Genomic DNA, 19,526 nt, shown 5'->3' with positions numbered 1-19,526 from the left:
ATTGGCCAGAATGCGAGGCTATGCAAAGAGGTCCTTTCTTAATTCTCAGAAGTTATTTAAAAAGGACCAATTTCAGAAGTTTTTTAAAAAACAAAGCATGCTTATGCTTCTAGTCCACCCCATAGCACTTAAAGCACTCTTTGGGTGGTGTCGTTACATTGGCTACCCTTTGGCCCGACCCACTCCCAGGGCCAGCTGGGTCCTCATTTGACCATCCTTGAAAGGATGGAAGGCTGAGCGAACCTCGAGCCAGCTCCCTGGGATTGGACCCGGGTCTTGAGCAGAGTTTTGGCTCCAGTTTAACCTCTGCGCCACGAGCCTCTTTCATGTCCAAGTACTTAAAAGCACTCCGGCCATTCTTCACTTAAGGACCACCTTGCTGAACTCAGACGTTGGTGGCGTCCTGGAGCCAGGAGGCTGAGCCTGGCCCAGGCTGCTGTTGTGACCGCAGCCGCCCCTCTCCGCTGCAACCCACCTCTCCAGGCACTGGAAGGAGAGGCTCCTCATGGCTGGGGTGCTCCGGCCACTTGTCCCGGCATCGCCCTCCCCGCCATGGCCAGCCCTGCTGCCGCCACCATGGCTGCCGTACGTCGCTGGCTCAGGCCTGTTGCCGGTTGCTATCCGCCATGGCTCGGTTGCAGCCAGGCTGAAGGGGGCGGGACGGGGGCAATTGGGCATCTGGGAACCCCCCCTTCCAGGCAGAGGAGGAGGAAGAGGAGGGATGGAGGTTAGAGTCGCGTCCTCATTACCCCCAGGATTTTCGTTCTTACCCCATTTGGGGTAATTTACCCCTGTTCCCTGACCACTGGGTTAGGAGGACACTCTCAATGGTGCTACGATAGTCGGACGAGATAACTTTAACTTCTCGAGCGTTCTCAGGAAATACGGCCTCTTCTGTGCCTTCTTTACTAGCATGTTGGCATTTATAGTCCATGAGAGGTCCTCTGAGATGTCAGTGCCCAGAAATTTAAAACGACCAACTCTCTCCACTTCCTCGCCATTTATGTACAGTGGTAAATGTACATTTTTCTTCCTCCTAAAACCAATTATGAGTTCTTTAGGGTTTTTTTTTGAAGTTAAGTATAAGATTATTTTCTTTACAACAGAGTATCAGCCCTTGTACAGTGGTGCCTCACTTAACAATTGCCTCGCTTAATGAGGAAATTGCTGTACGATTAGGTTTTTACAATTGCAAAATGATGGTTTAAATGTTTTTTTTTCGTTTAACAATGATTGGTTTTCTGCTTCAGGAACTGATTTTCGCTTTACGACGATCAGCAAACAGCTGATCATCGGGTTTCAAAATGACCGCTGGCTGAAGAAAATGCCCCCCTGCTGTTTTCTAGGACGGATTTCTTGCTTTACAGGCACCGAAAATGGCCACCGTATGGAGGATCTTTGCTGGACGAGCAGGTATTCAGCTCATTGGAAAGCATTCAACGGTTTTCAATGCATTTCAATGGGTTTTTGAAAATTTCGTTTGATGTTTTCACTGTACAGCGATTTTGCTGGAACGAATTAACATCGTCAAGCGAGGCACCACTGTACTTCCTTTCTATAAGCAGACTCATTGTTCTTGTTTATGAGCCCCACCACTGTCCTATTGTCTGCAAATTTAGTAACTGTGTTAGTGTTATATATAGTGGGGTGGAATCATGTCTGTACAGGGAACAGAGGAAGGTACTTAGCACACAGCCCTGGGGAGCTCCTGTACTGAGGACCAGGGTAGAAGAATGGTGGGATCCCATCCTTACTGACTCTGGCCTCTCTGTCAGAAAGTCCTTTACCCGCATGCAAATCTTCTGAGGTAATCAGAGGCTGAGCATTTAAAAAAAACAACCTAGTGGGTAGAACGGTATTAAAAGCAGAGCTATAATCCACAAGCAACAGCCTTGCATAAGTTCCCTGTTGTTCTAAGTGACTCAATACAGTAGGAAGTACAAAGGACACAGCATCGTCAGGAGTAGATCTCCTTCTCCTCTATGCAAATTGCCATGGGTATTGCATAAGTCCAAATGGTGGCATCATTGCACCTGACCTTTCTCTGCCTGGCACAAAGACCTCATGATCTGTGGGGACAGAATTTGTTGCAAATTTATTCAACCTCTGGGCCAAAATGTTGCTGTCCTCTGAAGATGCCGGCCACAGAGACTGGCGAAACGTCAGGAAGAACAACATCAAGAAGAACAACCTTCAGAACACAGCCAAAGAGCCCGAAAAACCCAGAACAACCACTAACACATAATATATTAATACTCTCTGCCAATTAATGCATATGTAGATATAGATATATTTAGTGGGGAAGGAGAGAGAGAGATGGGTGTGAGCCAGCTGTTGCGGGTTGGCAGAGTGGCCCGCCCTCCCTGGGCAGAAGGCTCCCCCCCTCCCCAATATTCTGGACTCCTGGACCCATGGAGAAGGGCTAGCAAGAGGGAGGGGAGAGCTTTTTGGGGGGAGGAGGAAGATGAACAGGCGGACCCTTGGCAGGACCCCCCACCCTTGGCATTTCTCGTTAAGCAGGAGGAGGAGAAGGAAGCCTCTCGTGACCCGAGGAGGGGCTGGGAGGGAGCCGGAGGTCCTGGTCGGACCTGAGAAGGGGGATCCCGGGAGGGGCAGAGGGCCTGGAAGGGCAGCTGGGCCCCAGAGGATGCAGCCCTGGATTAAATTCTGCTCTTGCCTCAAGGAAAGGAAGGAATCCCAAGCACCCCACACGGCCTGCAAGAACTCTTCCCGCCTTTCCGGTTTCCCATGAAAGTCCTGATTCTACCATCGGTGATGGAGGGGCTGATGGCACATGATCGACCCTTTAGGTTTTGGAAGGACCGGGGGGGGTACTCTGACAATGAATATATAATATATTTAGCTGGGGGGGGGAGAGAGATCAGTGTGAGCCAGCTGCCGCGGGCTGGCAGAGGGGGCGGCCTCCCTGGGCAGGAGGAAGGCTCTCCCCTGTGAACGTGAATGTCTGAGTTTATTAAAGGATGCTTCCGCAGCGCCCCCCAAGACCTTTACTCAGCTAACATATTTACCGAAGTGTTACAACTTCTTGCATCCTATTAACTGGACCGTGGGGCTTCTGATCAAAAGAAAGAAAGATCTCACCTGCCTTGCACGTGTTGGGAAGGATCTAGAATTTGATTCTTCATGGTTGGTCCTCATCAAAGCCAAGAGAGATCACTGCAGTTTCATCCGCCTCCTTTGGGGAAAAGAAAAAGGATCAGCCCAGAGGCTTCTTGGACAAAGGAAACCAAGAACAGTACTTGCCCCTATGCTTTTTTGGATGGGTGGGGGTGCGGCTACATCTCCATATGTCTCTTGCTTCTTCTGTGAGCAGAAAAATATGATTTAAAAGGCTGGTAACAAAGGAACAGCAGAGGGAGGGAGGGGGGAGTTCATGATGGATAGAAGGAAAGAAAGAAGGAAGGAAGGAAAGAAGGAAGGTAGGAAGGGAGGGAGGAAGGAAGGAGAGAAGGAAGGAAGGAAGGAAGGAGCTGGTGATGGACAAAAGGAAGGGCATCTCACGAACTCTGAGACAAAAATCTTCCATTAATGGTAGTTGGGGGTAGGAAGCAATTTTTTTCCAACCCGAAAACCCTCTCAGGGAGGCAGTGTTGTGTCAAGTTTAGAGTGTCGGATCATTGAGACCTGGGTTCAAATCCTCGTTCAGCCAGGATGGAACATCTCCCTTCCCTCTTAGGATCACCAAATATCAGAAGCAACTTCACGGCACACCACCTCCCACCCCCAAATCTATTGCGTTGCAATCTCCTGCCTCTGCCAACTTGTCTGCTTAGAACAAGAAACAGGCACCTTCCCACTGCCACGAGAGATTTCCAGTGGTTGCATCGAACAGACACCGATTTTGGGAGTCTTGCATCTGGCTTCCCTTGCTGTCACGTCGCAAGAGTTGGTCTAGAATGGAGACTTCAGAGCCATTCACTTGCTGGGAGAAGGAAACCCTCCCCTCAAGGCGAAGGCTGAGGGTGGAGACCCAAGGTGACCCAGGGAGAACAGACTCCTGATGGGTTGTGTTTCTGTCCTTCTGCCCTCCCTCGGCCCAAAGGAGAACTCCAAAATGTAAGCGGTGTGTGTGTGGGGGGGGGGGGGAAAGATCCATATTAACATATGAAAATCAGGCCTTCTGTAAAATGGATGGCCCTTAACTGTGCATTCAGGACACACACAAAAAGCCCCAACCCACACCAGAAAACACTCTTTGTTACAGCTAGGAGAACCTGCAAAAGATCTTGTTCCTGGGGAGATCTATTCAAGCTTTTTCCTGAAAAGCACCCCATGAAGAGAAGGCAATCCGCTTCTCAGGCTTGTTTCTGCTCCAGTTTCCTTTCAGAAAAACATCTTTCACGTTTACATGCAACTTAGCTGCAGGCTCATTTGGGACAGAGACAAAGTGGTTCATGGTATGGTAATCTCAAAATTTGACTACTGTAACATCCTCTGCTGAGAGCTGGACCATAAAGAAGGCTGACAGCCGAAGAATGGATCCTTTTGAATTATGGACTGCAAGGAGAACAAATCTTCCTGGGCTCCATGATCACTGCAGATGGAGACAGCAGCCCTGAAATTAAAAGGCGCCTTCTTCTTGGGAGGAAAGCGATGACAAATCTTGACAGCATCTTGAAAAGCAGAGACATCACCTTGCCAACAAAAGTCCGAATAGTCAAAGCTATGGTTTTTCCTGTTGTGATGTATGGAAGTGAGAGCTGGACCATAAAGAAAGCTGACCGCCGAAGAATTGATGCCTTTGAATTGTGGTGCTGGAGGAGACTCTTGAGAATCCCCTGGACTGCAAGGAGAACAAACCTATCAATTCTAAAGGAAATCAACCCTGAATGCTCACTGGAAGGACAGATCCTGAAGCTGAGGCTCCAAGACTTTGGCCATCTCATGAGAAGAGAAGACTCCCTGGAAAAGACCCTGATGTTGGGAAAGTGTGATGGCAAGAGGAGAAGGGGCGACGACAGAGGACAAGATGGTTGGACAGTGTCATCAAAGCGACCGACTTGAATTTGACACAACTCCGGGAGGCAGTAAAAGACAGGAGGGCTCGGTGTGCTCTGGTCCATGGGGTCACGAAGAGTCGGACACGACTTAATGACTAAACAACAACAAGAAGGTCTTTCCACACCCTTGGAAGAGGAAGGGGGACAAAGAGGCAGAACGACTCTTTCCATCCCCACCCCATGCATGAACCAAGGGTTCTCTTTGAATGGGAACCGGAATCATAAGGGTGGGGTGGTGAGGGTGGAGTGTCCCTGTGCCTTTGTGCAATGGCTGGCATGCTCCCCACCGCAAAAGACATGGATAAAAATCTCTTCCTCAGGCCTAGGATAGAAAAATCATAAATGGAGGACCCCAAAGGGTCGTGGCAGACATCTGCCAGGGTGGGTCAGGGAGCCCTCTGGAGGGCCAGGCCGTCACTCTTTCCGCTCCAGGATAAGACATAGGATACCTGTGTGAACCACAGCCTGCTACAGCTCTCTCTCTCTCTCTCTCTTTCTCTCTCTCTCTCTCTCTGTGTGTGTGTGTGTGTGTGTGTGTGTGTGTGTGTGTGAGAGAGAGAGAGAGAGAGAGAGAGAGAGAGAGAGAGAGAGAGAAGCCTGCAGCGAATCCCTGGATTCAGCCGCTTTCCAGGACGAATCCCTCTGATCATCCCGGTGGTTTTCAACTTTGTGTCCCCAGATGCTCTTGGACAAAAACGCTTGGAAGCCTTCACCACAAGCGGTGATATCCAGGAGTTTTCAGAGCTGTCATTCAAGAACATCTGGGGATACAAACCACTTTGGCTTCTTAAAAAAAAAAACAAAGCTAGAACCAACCACGTACGTAAAGCTACCTGTCTCAAGTTGGCTCCCTCCTTTCCTTAGGACTCTCCATGTCTCCCCATTTCACATGGACCTCGATATCTGGCTGAGCGCCTCCTCCCAGTTAGGCCTGCCCATCCTATAAAATCGTCACAAGCAGAACGGCTGAGATTTCTAACCCCGAGAGAAGACCGGAAAACAACCACTAGAAACCGGGCCTTCTCGGCAGGAGCCCCACAATTATGGAACTCTCTTCTACCCGAAGTCCGTCCAGCCCCTTCACAAAGCTACTTAAAACCTGGCTATTTAGACAAGTCTTCCCTGAACAAACCTCTGATAAATAATGCCCAATAATACAACTTCTATCATACTGCCACACTCCATGTTTTTATTTCCTTCTATGCTTTTAATTGTATTTATTGTATTATAATTTTATCCTCACTTGACTTTATTTTTGATTTTCACCCCTATGTATTAATGTCGCTATTTGCTATTTTGTTACTTGGTTGTTTTCTTGTTATTTGTTCTAAACTACCCAGAGTGGACCTACACACAAGCCTACCTCTTCCACCTTACAGGAACCCTTATGGGAAATATGCGAAGAGTTATTTGTCCTTGCAAACCTCCCCAGTGAGCTTCTCTGGTTAAGCCTGAATTTGAACCCACGTCTCCCGATTCCTAGCCTGACACTCCATCCGCTACACCACGCTGCTTTTCCCTTTTACCAAACAGGCTCTTGGGATACTCATGGTGCGGAGAGAGCCTGAGGGAGAACAGCCTCACCATCAGGGCAGGAAAGAAAGAGGAGCCACGGAGTTCAAAGGGGGCAAACAAGCCACTCCTGACATCTCCCCAACCGGCCTTTCGGTTCTTCTTTCGGCAGGAGAGGGGCCAAGAGGCGATGCTTGGAGGACGCCAGGCCAACAAGGGACCTGGGCTTGATGAAGCTTTGGGGTCTCCTCCAGCTCAACAATTCTGTGATTTAACCACTCTGCTTAAGAAGAACACTTCTCAACCTTCTAATATGTACCTTATTTCCATAATCTTCTATACTAAGAAGTGAAATGTCTGTAGCTGTCTCATATCACACACACACACACACACACAAAATCTTGAATCTTTGTGGGCCATTTGGGGAAAGCCAATTCTAGGACAACAACTGAAGTGTCAAAAGGAGCACACTTTCAGATGGAAACCTTTTACCTGCCACTGGGCCTGCCGAACAGCGGGTGCCGATGCGTTAAGGTCATTAGAAGCCCGCTGCTTGACAGGAGAGTGGTCTTCGTTGGCCTCCAAAGCAGGGCATGCGGATCTTTCTGCCTCTCAGAAGTTGGATCCTCAACACATCGAGAATCCGGTGGGCCACCAGCCTTCACCTCCCTCCACCCTGGGTGGCACCAGCCAACCCAGCCGGCGAGACCCACAGCAGAGTGGAAGAGGCGATGCCTGGAGGACGTTCCGAGGACTCTCTTGCCGGTGATGATCTGAGGGTGACACAAACTGAGACTCCAGAGACTCTCTCTGTAAAAACAAACCAAAGAAATGGATTACCCGTGAGATCATCCCACAGGCTTACTTTTGCTGTGAATCCCTTCAGTAGTTACGAAAATTGTGCTTGATAGGAGTTGCCTTCGATCACAACAGGAAGAAGATGGCTGGCCTGATGGCAAAGGTGAGTGACAGCCCAAACGTCTGAAAATAAAGGCAGAAGATGCCAAACAGGCTAGTTTGAAAGGCTCCCCAGGAACATCACCCTTCCCGGGAGAAGGGGTCCCCCTCAGCTGTCCAAGGAGACCCACCCGCCGAAGCCCCTTCCCTCAGGCCTGGTTTCAGAGCCGAGAGCATTAAAAGATGGAGAGTGGGGTGGGGGAGCTCCTCCGTCGGACCTGAAGCAGCCCAGAATTCCTCCCCCCCCCCTTTTGAAGAACCCCCTCGAGCCTGCCAGGGTCTCCTCAAGAGGAGGAAGAAAGGGGTGGTTTTAAAGACCACCTTTGAATGGCAGGGAGAGAAGGAGGAAAACCCCTTCGCGCTCTCTCACACACACACCACACATATTTGGGGGGGGGTCTCCAGAAGTTGGGGGGGAGGAAAATAAAAAGCAATGAAATACAGAGGGCCTCTCTTTCCCCCCCCCCCTGCCAAGATGAGAGGAGGAGGAGGAGGATGGGGGGGGAGGGGAAGGACAGACTTCCTTTAGCCAGACCCCTTCCCCCCCCTTCTTGCCCATCCCAGGCTCTTCCAAGGCCTCCCCACCCGCACCCGCCCCACTTCCCCCACAACGCTCCTTCCCCCCCCCCCAAAAAAATCCTAACCAGGAGCCCCTTTTCCTTCCTCCCCACCTGGAGGCTTCCCACCTTCTAAAGAGGCTCCCTCAGCGGAAGAAGAAATGTATTTCCGCCTGTGTGTGGGGACGCTCTAGGACCCACTTCCTCTCCACGGCTCATCTTCTCCCTGAGGGGGACACTCTAGGAGGGAAGCAGCCCCACCTCTCTCACTTTCTTGGGATGCCTCTCTAGGAAGGACGCTGCCTTTCTGACGTCCATTCCAGGAATGAAGGAAGGGGCCGGTCGTTGCCTCTCTTCTAGCCTTCCTATGGGGGCGTTCTAGGAATGAATTAAGGAATAGAGTAAGGAGGACAACTATTTGGAATGGATAGGAAGAGGAGTTGTTTTTATTTATCTTTTTTCCAAAAGCCTCTCTGCCTTAAAAAAAAATCTCTTTCAGAGAGAAAGATGTTGAAACCAAGAAAATAAAAGCCAAATATTCTCTGGGGCCTCTTTGGAAATAAAAGATAGATAGAGTCGCCGTTCCTAGAGTACCAAAGAAAGAAGGGAAGGGACATCTTGATTCCTAGAGCGTCTCTCTCCTTCTTCCTCCTCCTCCTCCTCCTCCTCCTCCTCCGCTGATTCCAAAGTGCACCCTCTTTTCCCTTCCCACCATAACATGTTCATCAGGACAGACAGGGCTCTTTGTGAATCCAGAAATTCAGATACAGGAAAGAAAAAAAAAGATTGCTCTCTTATCCCATTGAAATCAACAATAAAACCAGACCCAAGATTTCTATGGGCTTCCTGGTGTTTCAGGTTTCCGAAACAAGATCTGAATAAGAATCTGGAACTAGAGTCATGGCTACTGGATTTTTTTTTCTTGTTAGTTTGAAACGTTTCATTACTTACCCAAGTGGGGATTGTCCCTCACCCCCAGTCCTTTGTCCATCTAAGGAGCCTACTCAGACCATGGGGAAGTGTGTGTAGGCATCCTTCAGGCTTGAGAGACTATGGTAATGTGCTCCAAAGAGGAACGACGTCCAGTGTGGCTGAGAAGCCCAATTCGAAAGTGGCAATCCCTTCCACACTGAAGACAAATATAATCTGTCCCCTGTCCAGCTCCCTTTAGGGACTGCCTCTTGGCCTCGCCCTGCTGGACAAGGGTCTCTTCAAACTGGGAGAGGCCGTGATGCAACGCCTGCCTCCAGGCTGAACGCTCAGAGGTCAAGGTTTCCCATCTGTTGAGGTTCATTCCTAAGGCCTTCAGAACCTGCTTGCAGATGTCCTTGTATTGCAGTTGTGGTCTCCCTCTGAGGCGATTTCCCTGCACTAATTCTCCATGTTGTTGTTTAGTCATTAAGTCATGTCCGACTCTTCGTGACCCTATGGACCAGAGCACACCAGGCCCTCCTGTCTTCCACTGCCTTCCGGAGTTGGGTCAAATTCATGTGGGTCGCTTCAATGACACTGTCCAGCCATCTCGTCCTCTGTTGTCCCCTTCTCCTCTTGCCTTCACACTTTCCCAACATCAGGGTCTTTTCCAAGGAGTCTTCTCATGAAATGGCCAAAGTATTGGAGCCTCCGTTTCAGGATCTGTCCTTCCAGTGAGCACTCAGGGTTCATTTCCTTCAGAATGGATAGGTTTGTTCTCCTTGCAGTCCAGGGGACTCTCAAGAGTTTCCTCCAGCACCACAATTCAAAAGAATCAATTATTTGGCGGTCGGCCTTCTTTATGGTCCAGCTCTCAATTCCATACATCGCTACCGGAAAAACCATAGCTTTGACTATGCGGGCCTTTGTCAGCAAGGTGATGTCTCTGCTTTTTAAGATGTTGTCGAGGTTTGGCATCACTTTCCTCCCAAGAAGCAGGTGTCTTTTAATTTTGGGGCTGCTGTCACCATCTGCAGTGAACATGGAGCCCAGGAAAGTAAAATCTGTCACTGCCTCCATATCTTCCCCTTTTATTTGCCAGGAGGTGATGGGACCAGCGGCCATGATCTTAGTTTTTTGGATGTTGAGCTTCAGACCATTTTTGGCGCTCTCCTCTTTCACCCTCATTACAAGGTTCTCGCGCGAGTGTCACGGGTAGAACTTTTCAGACTTTACGTTACTATTAAACACAAGATTAAAACCTTTTGAAACAAATGACGCCTTCTTTCCCTTTACTTCCTTATTACTAAAACTGCTTTAAATAACATTCATCCTTTTCTCCTTTTACACTTTTCTGTAGAAACTTCTTTTATACAATACGTGGTTATTCTAATTCAACACAGGGTTACACATGTATTTTGTGATGCCTCTTTGCTAATTAACATTATAGTTAAACACAACGCAATCTATAATTTTAATTTTTTCTGTTTTCCCACCGTTTTTGTCTCTGTTTAGAGTTTAGCTTTTTCAACAGCGTAAAACCTCTATTGTTTACATTTTTCACTATGAAACTGGCACAAAACTGAATGAGTGATGACTGCCTTGTTATCGTATCACTTTTATGTTGCCCCCAAAATGGGCTGTTTTGTAAACAATTGTCCCCAGCTGTAGTTTTTCAATAATACGTTTGTTTTTCACGTATGTCTCTGAACTTTTCAATTTTAAGGCAATTCCTCTGTACCCCATAAAATCAGTTTTTTAAACTCTAACAAAGAAGCAGGGAGGGAAGAATGTGGGGCCTGCAGAAAACCTGTGTGGACATTGAGCCAAACCAGGCTGAACTGCCAAGACATGGTTTATGCCCATTTCTAGTAAGGATGTTTGGTATATTTCCCACTCAATGAGCTTTATATGATTGTATAAGCAAATGGCTATCAGTGCCTTTGTCCAGAAGCTCCCTGCATTTCTCTTCGTTGTTCTTCCTACCTCTACAAAATTCATTATTTCCTCCCGGATCTAGAAAAACAACACTCAGACTACGGAAAAAGATCCACGTATTTACACCATGGTGAACTTCATGAAGTGACATCAAATATCTTTTCTGCCTAAAGGTTTTTCTATGTACCAAGCAATGAGGACAGTTTCACCATAGGTCCATGAAGTCTCTGATGAGATGCCGGATGAGTGACCAAGAACCTTTCTCAGATTTCCTAATCTACATGCTTTTCCTCTGTGTAGCTTCTTTGATGACAAGAAATGTCCGAGATCTCTATGAAAGCCCTTGCCAAATTTTCTGATCTAAACAGTTTCCTTTGTAGGTGTTTTTTTTAAATATGAGTGAAGGTAACTGCTACAACTGAAGCACTTCCCACATTCCATGCATTCATAGGGTTTCTCCCTGGTGTGAGAAACCATACAAACTAAGGTTGTCCAATGGACAGAAGTCTTTTTCACATTCCAAATATTTGAATCCTTTCTCTCTGTGGGTTCGATTCTTCTCCCCTGTGTGAGTTGTTTTATGTGAACGGAGGATACTGCTGTGACTGAAGCTCTTTCCACATTCCATGCATTGATAGGGTTTCTCCCTAGTATGAGTTCTTTGATGGGAATTCAGGTTACCCTTCTGACTGAAGCTCTTCGTTCCTCCCCAGTGTGAGTTCTTTGATGCAAACTAAGATGACTCTTGTGCTTGAAACTCTTCCCACATTCTATGCATTTAAAGGGATTCTCTTGTGAGCGCCTTCTCATATGGGAAACAAGGTTTGAGCTCTGATTGAAGCTCTTCCCACATTTCAAACACATAACGGGCTTCTCCCCTCTGTGTATTCTCATGTGGGAGGAAAGGTTTCCATTCTGGGTGAAGCCCTTCCCACATTCCAGACATTTAAATGGTTTTTCTCCTGTGTGGACTCTCATATGGGAATAAAGCTTTCCACTCCGATTGAAGCCTTTCCCACATTCCGTGCATTTGTACGGTTTCTCCTCCGTGTGAGATCTTTTGTGTAAACTAAGGTCACTATTGTGCTTGAAGCTCTTCCCACATTCGCTGCCTTCAAACGGTTTGAGCTATGGCTAAAGCTTTTTCCACATTCCAGGCACATAAATGGTTTATCCCCTTTGTGTACCCTCATATGAGAGGCAAGACTGCTGCTCTGAGTGAAGCCCTTTCCACATTCCATACACTGATACGGTTTCTCTCCTGTGTGGGTTCTCATATGGGAATCAAGCTTTTCTCTCTGACAGAAGCTCTTCCCACATTCGAAGCATATAAATGGTTTCTCCCCTGTGTGGATTCGCATATGCGAAGTAAGATTTCCGCTATGACAGAAACCCTTTCCACATTCTAAGCATTTATATGGTTTCTCTCCTGTGTGGATTCGCATATGCGAAGTAAGATTTCCGCTATGACTGAAACCCTTTCCGCATTCTAACATCAGATAAATATATTGCTCACTGAAGAAACCGCAAAGAAGTTCAAATTTGCAAAGCAAAATTTTTTTGAGAATGCAAATAAACCAGGAAGATGGTTAGCATACAAATTAAGGAAAGAGAAGGAGAAGACAATAATCCAAACTTTGAAAGACGAAAAGGGAACAGAAAAATTCAAACAGGAAGAAATAAAGAAAATTGCTGAAGATTTTTATAGGAAGTTATATGAGAAAAAAGAAGTGGATGGAGAAGCCCAGGAAGAATATTTGTTGAAGCACAATAAAATGAAATTGACTAAAGAACAAATTCAGGCCTTAAATGAGCCTATAACGTATGCAGAAATTACAGAAGCCCTTAAAAAACAAAAAAATGGGAAAGCAACAGGCCCAGATGGACTACCAGCAGAATATTACAAAGAACTGGAAGAGGTGCTTCTCCAGCCATTTAAAAAGCTTCTAGAATGCATTGAAGAAGAAGGGAAAATACCAGCAACATGGACTGAAGCAACAATCTCTCTTATACATAAGGAAAACACGGAAGGTAAAGAAATACAAAATTATAGGCCAATTTCATTGTTGAATGTGGACTACAAAATATATGTGACTATCCTGGCAACTAGATTGAAAAGAATTTTAACCCACTTGATACATCAAGACCAGTCTGGGTTTCTCCCTAAAAGACAGATGAAGAATAATATAAGGATAGTTTTAAATGCCCTGGAATACTATGAAGTACACCCGGAGAAACAGATGGCTATGATATTCTTGGATGCGGAAAAAGCATTTGAAATGACTATTTTACCAAAAATCCTATTCTTATTTCAGTCAATCCCTATAATATTAAAACAGTCATTTTTCAAAGAATTTAATAAGATAATCATGAGATTTATATGGCAAGGTAAAAAACCAAGAATTAAAATTAAGGCAATGCAAGATGCTAAGCAGAGGGGTGGCTTTGGTCTTCCTGACTGGGTTCTGTATTATAGAGCTTGTATTCTAGATTGGATAAAAGAATGGATAACTCTAGAAAATGATAGATTACTTAGCTTGGAGGGACATGATTTGCAATTAGGCTGGCATGCCTATTTATGGTATAAAAAGGACAAAGAACAAAAAAATTTTAATTCACATATGATAAGAAGAGCTTTACTGGGAATGTGGAGAAAAATTGTACAACAAATTTATTACAAAATACCTGTATGGGTGTCACCGTTAGAGGCCTTTATCCAACCCAGTCTTATGACAAAAACAAACTTTTTAAAATATCAGGATCTATTAAAAAAGGATGGTGAACTAAAGTCTAAAGAAGAGCTAGAGTCACAGAATATATATATAGAGTGGTGGCCTAGAGCACAGCTAGAATCTAGATATACAAAAGATAAAATAGAAGGCATCTACTTAGAGCAAACGATTTTTGACAAACTTTTATTAGGTTCAAAAGAACAAACTGTTAAGAAAATGTATAATTATATGTTGGAAATTAAGATGCAAGATGAAATGGTTAAGGAATGTATGATTAAGTGGGCACAAAATATAGGGCATAACATTGATATTGATCAATGGCTGAAAATATGGCAAAATAATATAAAGCTTACAAGATCGGTGAACTTTAAAGAGAATATATATAAGATGTTTTATAGATGGCACATGACCCCAGAAAAATTGTCAAAGATGTATACAGATGTATCAAATAAGTGTTGGAAATGTGAATCACAAGTGGGAAGCTATTATCATATGTGGTGGTCATGTGGAGTAGCGAAACAATATTGGAAAAGAGTACATGTAATGTTGGAACAAATATTGCTCTGTAAAGTGCCATTAACCCCAGAACTGTTTTTATTGAGTATGATACCTGAAAATATAGATAAGTCAAAGAATTATATCGTTATATACATAGTTACGGCAGCTAGAATTTTATATGCTAAAAATTGGAAAAGATCAACGGTACCGAAACAAGAAGATCTTATTGAAAAGATACGGGAAATAGCCGAAATGGACATTTTATCAGAAGTTATGAAGGACTATCCCTTCCAAAAGGCAACAGAAAGATGGGATTTATTTAACAAGTGGACTGAATCAACAGGCAGCTTGTGAACAGTACATATTGAAAGGAGAACTGAATCTAGAAGGCAGAAAAGAGTAAATAGAATAATTTAAAATCTTGATATGGCAATAGGTACAGAATGGATGAAAGTATGTTATTGTCTCCCCTCTTCCTCATCAATCCCAATTCCCTTTTCCTTTTTGTTATTCCTTATAAAAAATAAAAATACCAAAAAAATAAAATAAAAAGAAACCCTTTCCGCATTCTATGCATTGAAATGGTTTCTCCCCGGTATGACGTCTTTGATGTGAACTAAGATCACTATTGTGCTTGAAGCTCTTCCCACATTCTATGCATTTATACGGTTTCTCTCCTGCGTGGATTCTCATGTGAGAATCAAGCTTTTCTCTCTGAAGGAAGCCCTTTCCACATTCCACACATTTAAATGGTTTTTCCCCTGGGTGGATGCTAGCATGTTGCACAACATCTGTGCTGTGACTGAAGATCTTTCCGCTATCCAAACAATTAAGTCTTTTCCTGAGTCCAGGCACTGAAATGGCTTCTCCTCTGTGTGGATCCTTTTGTAGGAAGCAAGAGATAGACACTACCTGAAGCTCTTTCCACAATCCAAACATGTCAACATCTTCTTTCCCGCATGGAGCTGCTGATGGGAAGCAAGAAGGCTTCCACCACTGAAGATCGTACTGCCTTTTATGGGGTTTCCCCATCTTTTGTCCATCACAGCTTGCAATAATATGGTGCCTTCTTCTTCTTCTTCTTCTTCTTCCTCCTCACTCCTCTTTTCTTTCATGCCGGAAACTGAAATGAGAAAAATAATCAAAGTGGAACCGAAGTGAAAAAAGCACTTCCTCAATCAGGGAATGAACCGAAGTAAAGGGAGAAAGCATTTAGGCACAAAGGATTTATTCTTTGATCCTATTCGCAAAATGGGTTTTATGAAGCAAAGGGAGCTGAAACACAACGCTCACCCAGAGAGGTCAGACTGGCTATACTTTCCTCCATGACTTTCCCAACATTAAGGTCTTTTCCAGGGAGTCTTCTCTTCTCATCAGATGGCCAAAGTATTGGAGCCTCAGCTTCAGGATCTGTCCTTCCAGTGAGCACTCGGGGTTGATTTCCTTTAGAATTGATAGGTTAGTTCTCCTTGCAGTCCAGGGGACTCTCAAGAGCCTCCTCAGCTTAAAGGCAGCTTTCAATTCTGTAGACAGAGAGTTTCTCTGGGAAAAACTCAAAAATATGAGCATAAAGACTCCTTTCCCTCATAGGAATTTCATACTCTGGCACAACATGCCAAGTTTGTGTCTCTTGGAAAGTGGAGTTATCTAATCAATTTCCAACCAACAAGGGAGTGAAGCAAGGCTGCATTCTTGCTCCCTCTCTATTCAACCTCTTTACGAATTATCTATCCCCCTTTCTAGTCAGTGTGGAGGGCCACCACCAAAATTGGGGACGCGGATGATGCTGTTATCATCTCGTGCTCCAGTCCAGGTTTGAAATGTTTAATCATCAGAACTGTGGAATACTTGGACAAAAACAAAATGCAACTAAATTAGGATGAATCCAAGATTTTGATTTTCTCAAAGTCATGTAAGCAACTTCAATGGAATCTGAATGGGGACAAGATAGAACAGGTAAAAGGGGGTATAAATACCTAGGCAACCTAAACATCTGCCACACCCCAAGCCTTCACATATATCTGTGCATGGACCAATCTGGCGAGAGAAAAGGAGGAAGGTAAAGGCTGCTTTTGCAAGTCCCTGCAAGGATAGGATGATTGAGTAATTGTTGAAATATTAAATTAATAAGTAAAATTAATTAATTGATTCATATTTAAATTAAATATTAATATTAGATATTAATATTAATTGTGATATGCCACTACGTGTGCCCATATTATTTCACTAGCCTGAGGCCCACGACATGTTCTCTCCTTTACACTGGCCACCAGTTGACCTCTCTCAACACCATAGTCCTGTCATGGTTTAGGTTATTAAGGCTAAAATGTAATTTCTGAATTGTAGTCATGGAATTGTGTAGAAGGAATCCATATTGGTCTGTGTCATTTTACTAGAAGCATCGAGAAGCTGTTTTCTCTTGCAGCTAGTTAGGAATGTTATCATGTAGGTAGTGTGGCTGAGACCGAAGACGAAGAGGCGAGCCATAACATCTGAGGAGGAATGTCAACAACACCTGCAATCTCATGAGAAAAGGAGGTGGAGAGAGACGAGCAAGCCTTCGTCCTGATTGGCGTATGTCAGTGGAGAGTGAAGAAGGAGGGTAATTCCAGCATGAGAAGAAAATGGAGGAATGCTGACACAGAGAGAGACTTTTTTGTGTTTATGGATTTTTTGGACTTTACCTTGGATTATGGATTTTTGAATGGACTTTGGAGTTCCCATTGATTTGCTAGGATGTAGTTCATAGTAGGAGAATAGAAAGGGAGGCTCAGCCTTACCTATTTTTTGAGCTAGTAGTTTTATTATTATTTTTTTTGTTAGCTGGGATTTGCTAGATTTCTAACTACCTTAGTTAATGGAATGCTATGCTTTGCAACAAACTGAATATATCTAAATCTGTATTTTTCTAATAAAACAATAATACTTAAAACCTATGCTTGGTCTCTTGAACAGATAGCCTGCTATCATACTTAACTGGTTTTTCTTTAAGGCCATGAATTACGCTACTTTGAGTCCAGTAATTTCCTGAGTTTTGAGAGTTCTGGATGACTCTAAGACTCACGATTTTAACTTGGTTTCTCGGTGATTTTTAAGTGGGAATAGACTTGGTAGAAGGGTGTCAGTGGGACAGCCTGGTTGAGACAAGGACTCATTTCAACTTAAATAGGGGTCAACTGGACTTGGAACCTCTCTATTTCACCCTTCAGCATTCTCTTAGGAGAGTTGAGAGCTTACAAAGACAGCAGTGGGTGTTGGAGGAGCAAAGACTGAGCCCAACGTGGTGCCTGCACTGCTGCGCTAGCGCACCAAGACAAAACAGAATAAGAAGAGGAAACGGCCACACGACCCTTGTTTACAGCTTCTCCTGGAACCTCACCTCTAAGAGAGCTGCCTCGACAAGCTGCCAACAAAGCTGTTTAACCAACTTTGTTCTCCTTGAGTGGCCGGCTAACACAAACTGACCCCCAGGAAATCTGAACTCTCCCTGTGTGAACGTCACAGCGAGTGAACAAGCATTTCTTTCATGGTGTAGTCACACTCTTTCTTTCGGGAAGGTGAAACTGGTGTTCCAGCTCTTGAAGGATGGAACAGTGGGTTAATTAAGATGATAGATAGATAGATAGATAGATAGATAGATAGATAGATATAGATAGATAGATAGATAGATAGATAGATAGATAGATAGATAGATAGATAGATAGATAGATAGATAGATAGATAGATAGATAGATAGATAGATAGATAGATAGATAGATAGATAGAAAGATAGATAGAAAGAAAGAAAGATAGATAGATAGATAGATAGATAGATAGATAGATAGATAGATAGATAGATAGATACATACATACATACATACATACATAGATACATACATAGATACATACATAGATACATAGATAGAGCTGTAAATACACCCATATTCCCCTAACTAAATGCAGTTTTTAAAAGATTTGTAAGAGCTGAAGAGTGACGCATTCTTGGACTTCTGAAAATAAACCTTGGAAGTATGACAAGAAAAGGGGAAGTGAAACACACGGGAACGTTTACACAACAAGGAGAGAAAGCAATACCAGCCCTGCCTGGGGAATAATCTTGTCAAGGAGAAAAAGGGAGGCGGGGGGGGGTTTGTTCTGTTAAAGTAAAAAGCTCCGGTCAAAATGGTTGAGAAGGAACGAGGGGAAAGGGGATCCCAACGCTGGTCGGAGAGACCCTTTCTGCTGTGTGTGTGTGTTTGTGTGTTTTATAAGGGAACAGTCTTTTGATTTTGGAGGTATTTTCTGGAGGGCCATGCGTGGCAAAGCTATTTATTGATTGATTGCAAAAAGGAGCTTCCTTCCCATCACCACATCCTCTGAAGGCTCCTTACAGTAACTCTGCATAAGGGAAAAAGTAATTGTATTGATTTAACAATCGTTCCTTTCCTCTTGTTTCCCTTCAATTTTCGGGGAAACTGGCTGTATGACTGGGTGGCAAAAGAAAAAAAGCCAAAGAACCACTCAGGGGACCAGGGGGGGGATGCGGGAGCCTGGCCAAAATGTCCCTCAAAGCGGTTCAAACGTCCTTGAAAAGGAACTTCGAGCCGTTCCTGGGACACCCGAAAGCCAGGGCAGGGCGGGCAACGCGTTACTTCCTCCCCTCCGCGTGGGGCCCTGGGTGGGGCGGAGGTGAGACCCCCCCCAGCCTGCCTTCTCCAGGGGAGCTTCCTGCCCCCCCACCCCCACCCAAGGGGGCTCTCCCCCCCCCCGTTTTGGACCCTGAATCGGTTTGGATTTTTCCCCCTCTGGATCTCCTCCAGAGGGAGGGGATTCAAAGGGGAGAGGAGATCTCTGGGGCCCAGATCCCACCCCCCTACTCCCAGGGAGGGGCGAGGAAGGGGGGAGGCAGGACTAATAATGCAAAATGTTTAGAGTAATAATGTGATGTGATGTTACCTATAAAACTTTGAATTGTTACGTAAGTTATGTAATTGTGCCTGCTTGTTTAGGAGGAAAAACTTGTTTCCCCTCCCAAACAAACATATTTAAAGGGGGAGGTCTGTAGCGGTCCCCATTTATTTGGTCAATGGTTCATGTTTTATGTAATGGTTCATTATTATTATTATTATCAGTTTTATTTGTATGCTGCATTTCTCCCAACAAAGGGCCCCAAGGCAGCTCACAGCATTAAAATTAACACAATTAAAACACAAAACGCTAAATATTAAAAGGCAAATTAAATAAATATAGTTTAAACTAAAGTTAAAAGATTAAAACATGGAAAAGATTAAAATTATCTGCTAAACAAACTTTATGGTTCGTTCCTTCTTCCCTGTCTCTGTTGCCGCCCTACCTTATTTTGAAACCACTGCAACCATCTTGAGAAGCATGTTTTATGTAATGGTTCATGCATATTCCTG

The 19,526-nt window shown here is 44.7% G+C and overlaps 2 protein-coding genes across 5 annotated transcripts in view; both read right to left on the bottom strand.

Annotated features, from left to right (window-relative positions):
• LOC144587201 (uncharacterized) overlaps positions 1–11,324 on the bottom strand; it is a 32,101-nt gene extending 20,777 nt beyond the window's left edge. Inside the window, exons 1-3 of one of the 4 annotated variants that reach the window (XM_078386978.1) lie at positions 8,177–11,324; positions 7,399–7,514; positions 3,103–3,196 (exon numbers count right to left, since the gene is read on the bottom strand). The gene's annotated coding sequence lies outside the window, so the exon portion shown is untranslated. Of the gene's footprint in view, positions 1–3,102; positions 3,197–7,025; positions 7,344–7,398; positions 7,933–8,161 lie in introns of those variants that run through there. The other 3 variants (XM_078386979.1, XM_078386980.1, XM_078386977.1) reach the window with 3 other exon arrangements.
• A 463-nt stretch (positions 11,325–11,787) lies between these two features.
• Positions 11,788–15,170, bottom strand: LOC144587074 (uncharacterized). The gene is made up of 3 exons (XM_078386422.1): positions 15,040–15,170; positions 14,685–14,944; positions 11,788–12,386 (listed from the first exon to the last, which is right to left on the bottom strand). Exons 1-3 carry the CDS (start codon positions 15,168–15,170, stop codon positions 11,872–11,874), a joined length of 906 nt encoding a protein of 301 aa, XP_078242548.1. The 3' UTR covers positions 11,788–11,871.
• Between the last annotated feature and the right edge of the window lie 4,356 nt (positions 15,171–19,526).

Source organism: Pogona vitticeps, chromosome 2 (genome assembly GCF_051106095.1).
Source record: "Pogona vitticeps strain Pit_001003342236 chromosome 2, PviZW2.1, whole genome shotgun sequence".
Taxonomy (NCBI): domain Eukaryota; kingdom Metazoa; phylum Chordata; class Lepidosauria; order Squamata; family Agamidae; genus Pogona; species Pogona vitticeps.
Note: the sequence above shows the minus strand (reverse complement) of the source record. Positions and strands in the feature narration are given on the sequence as shown.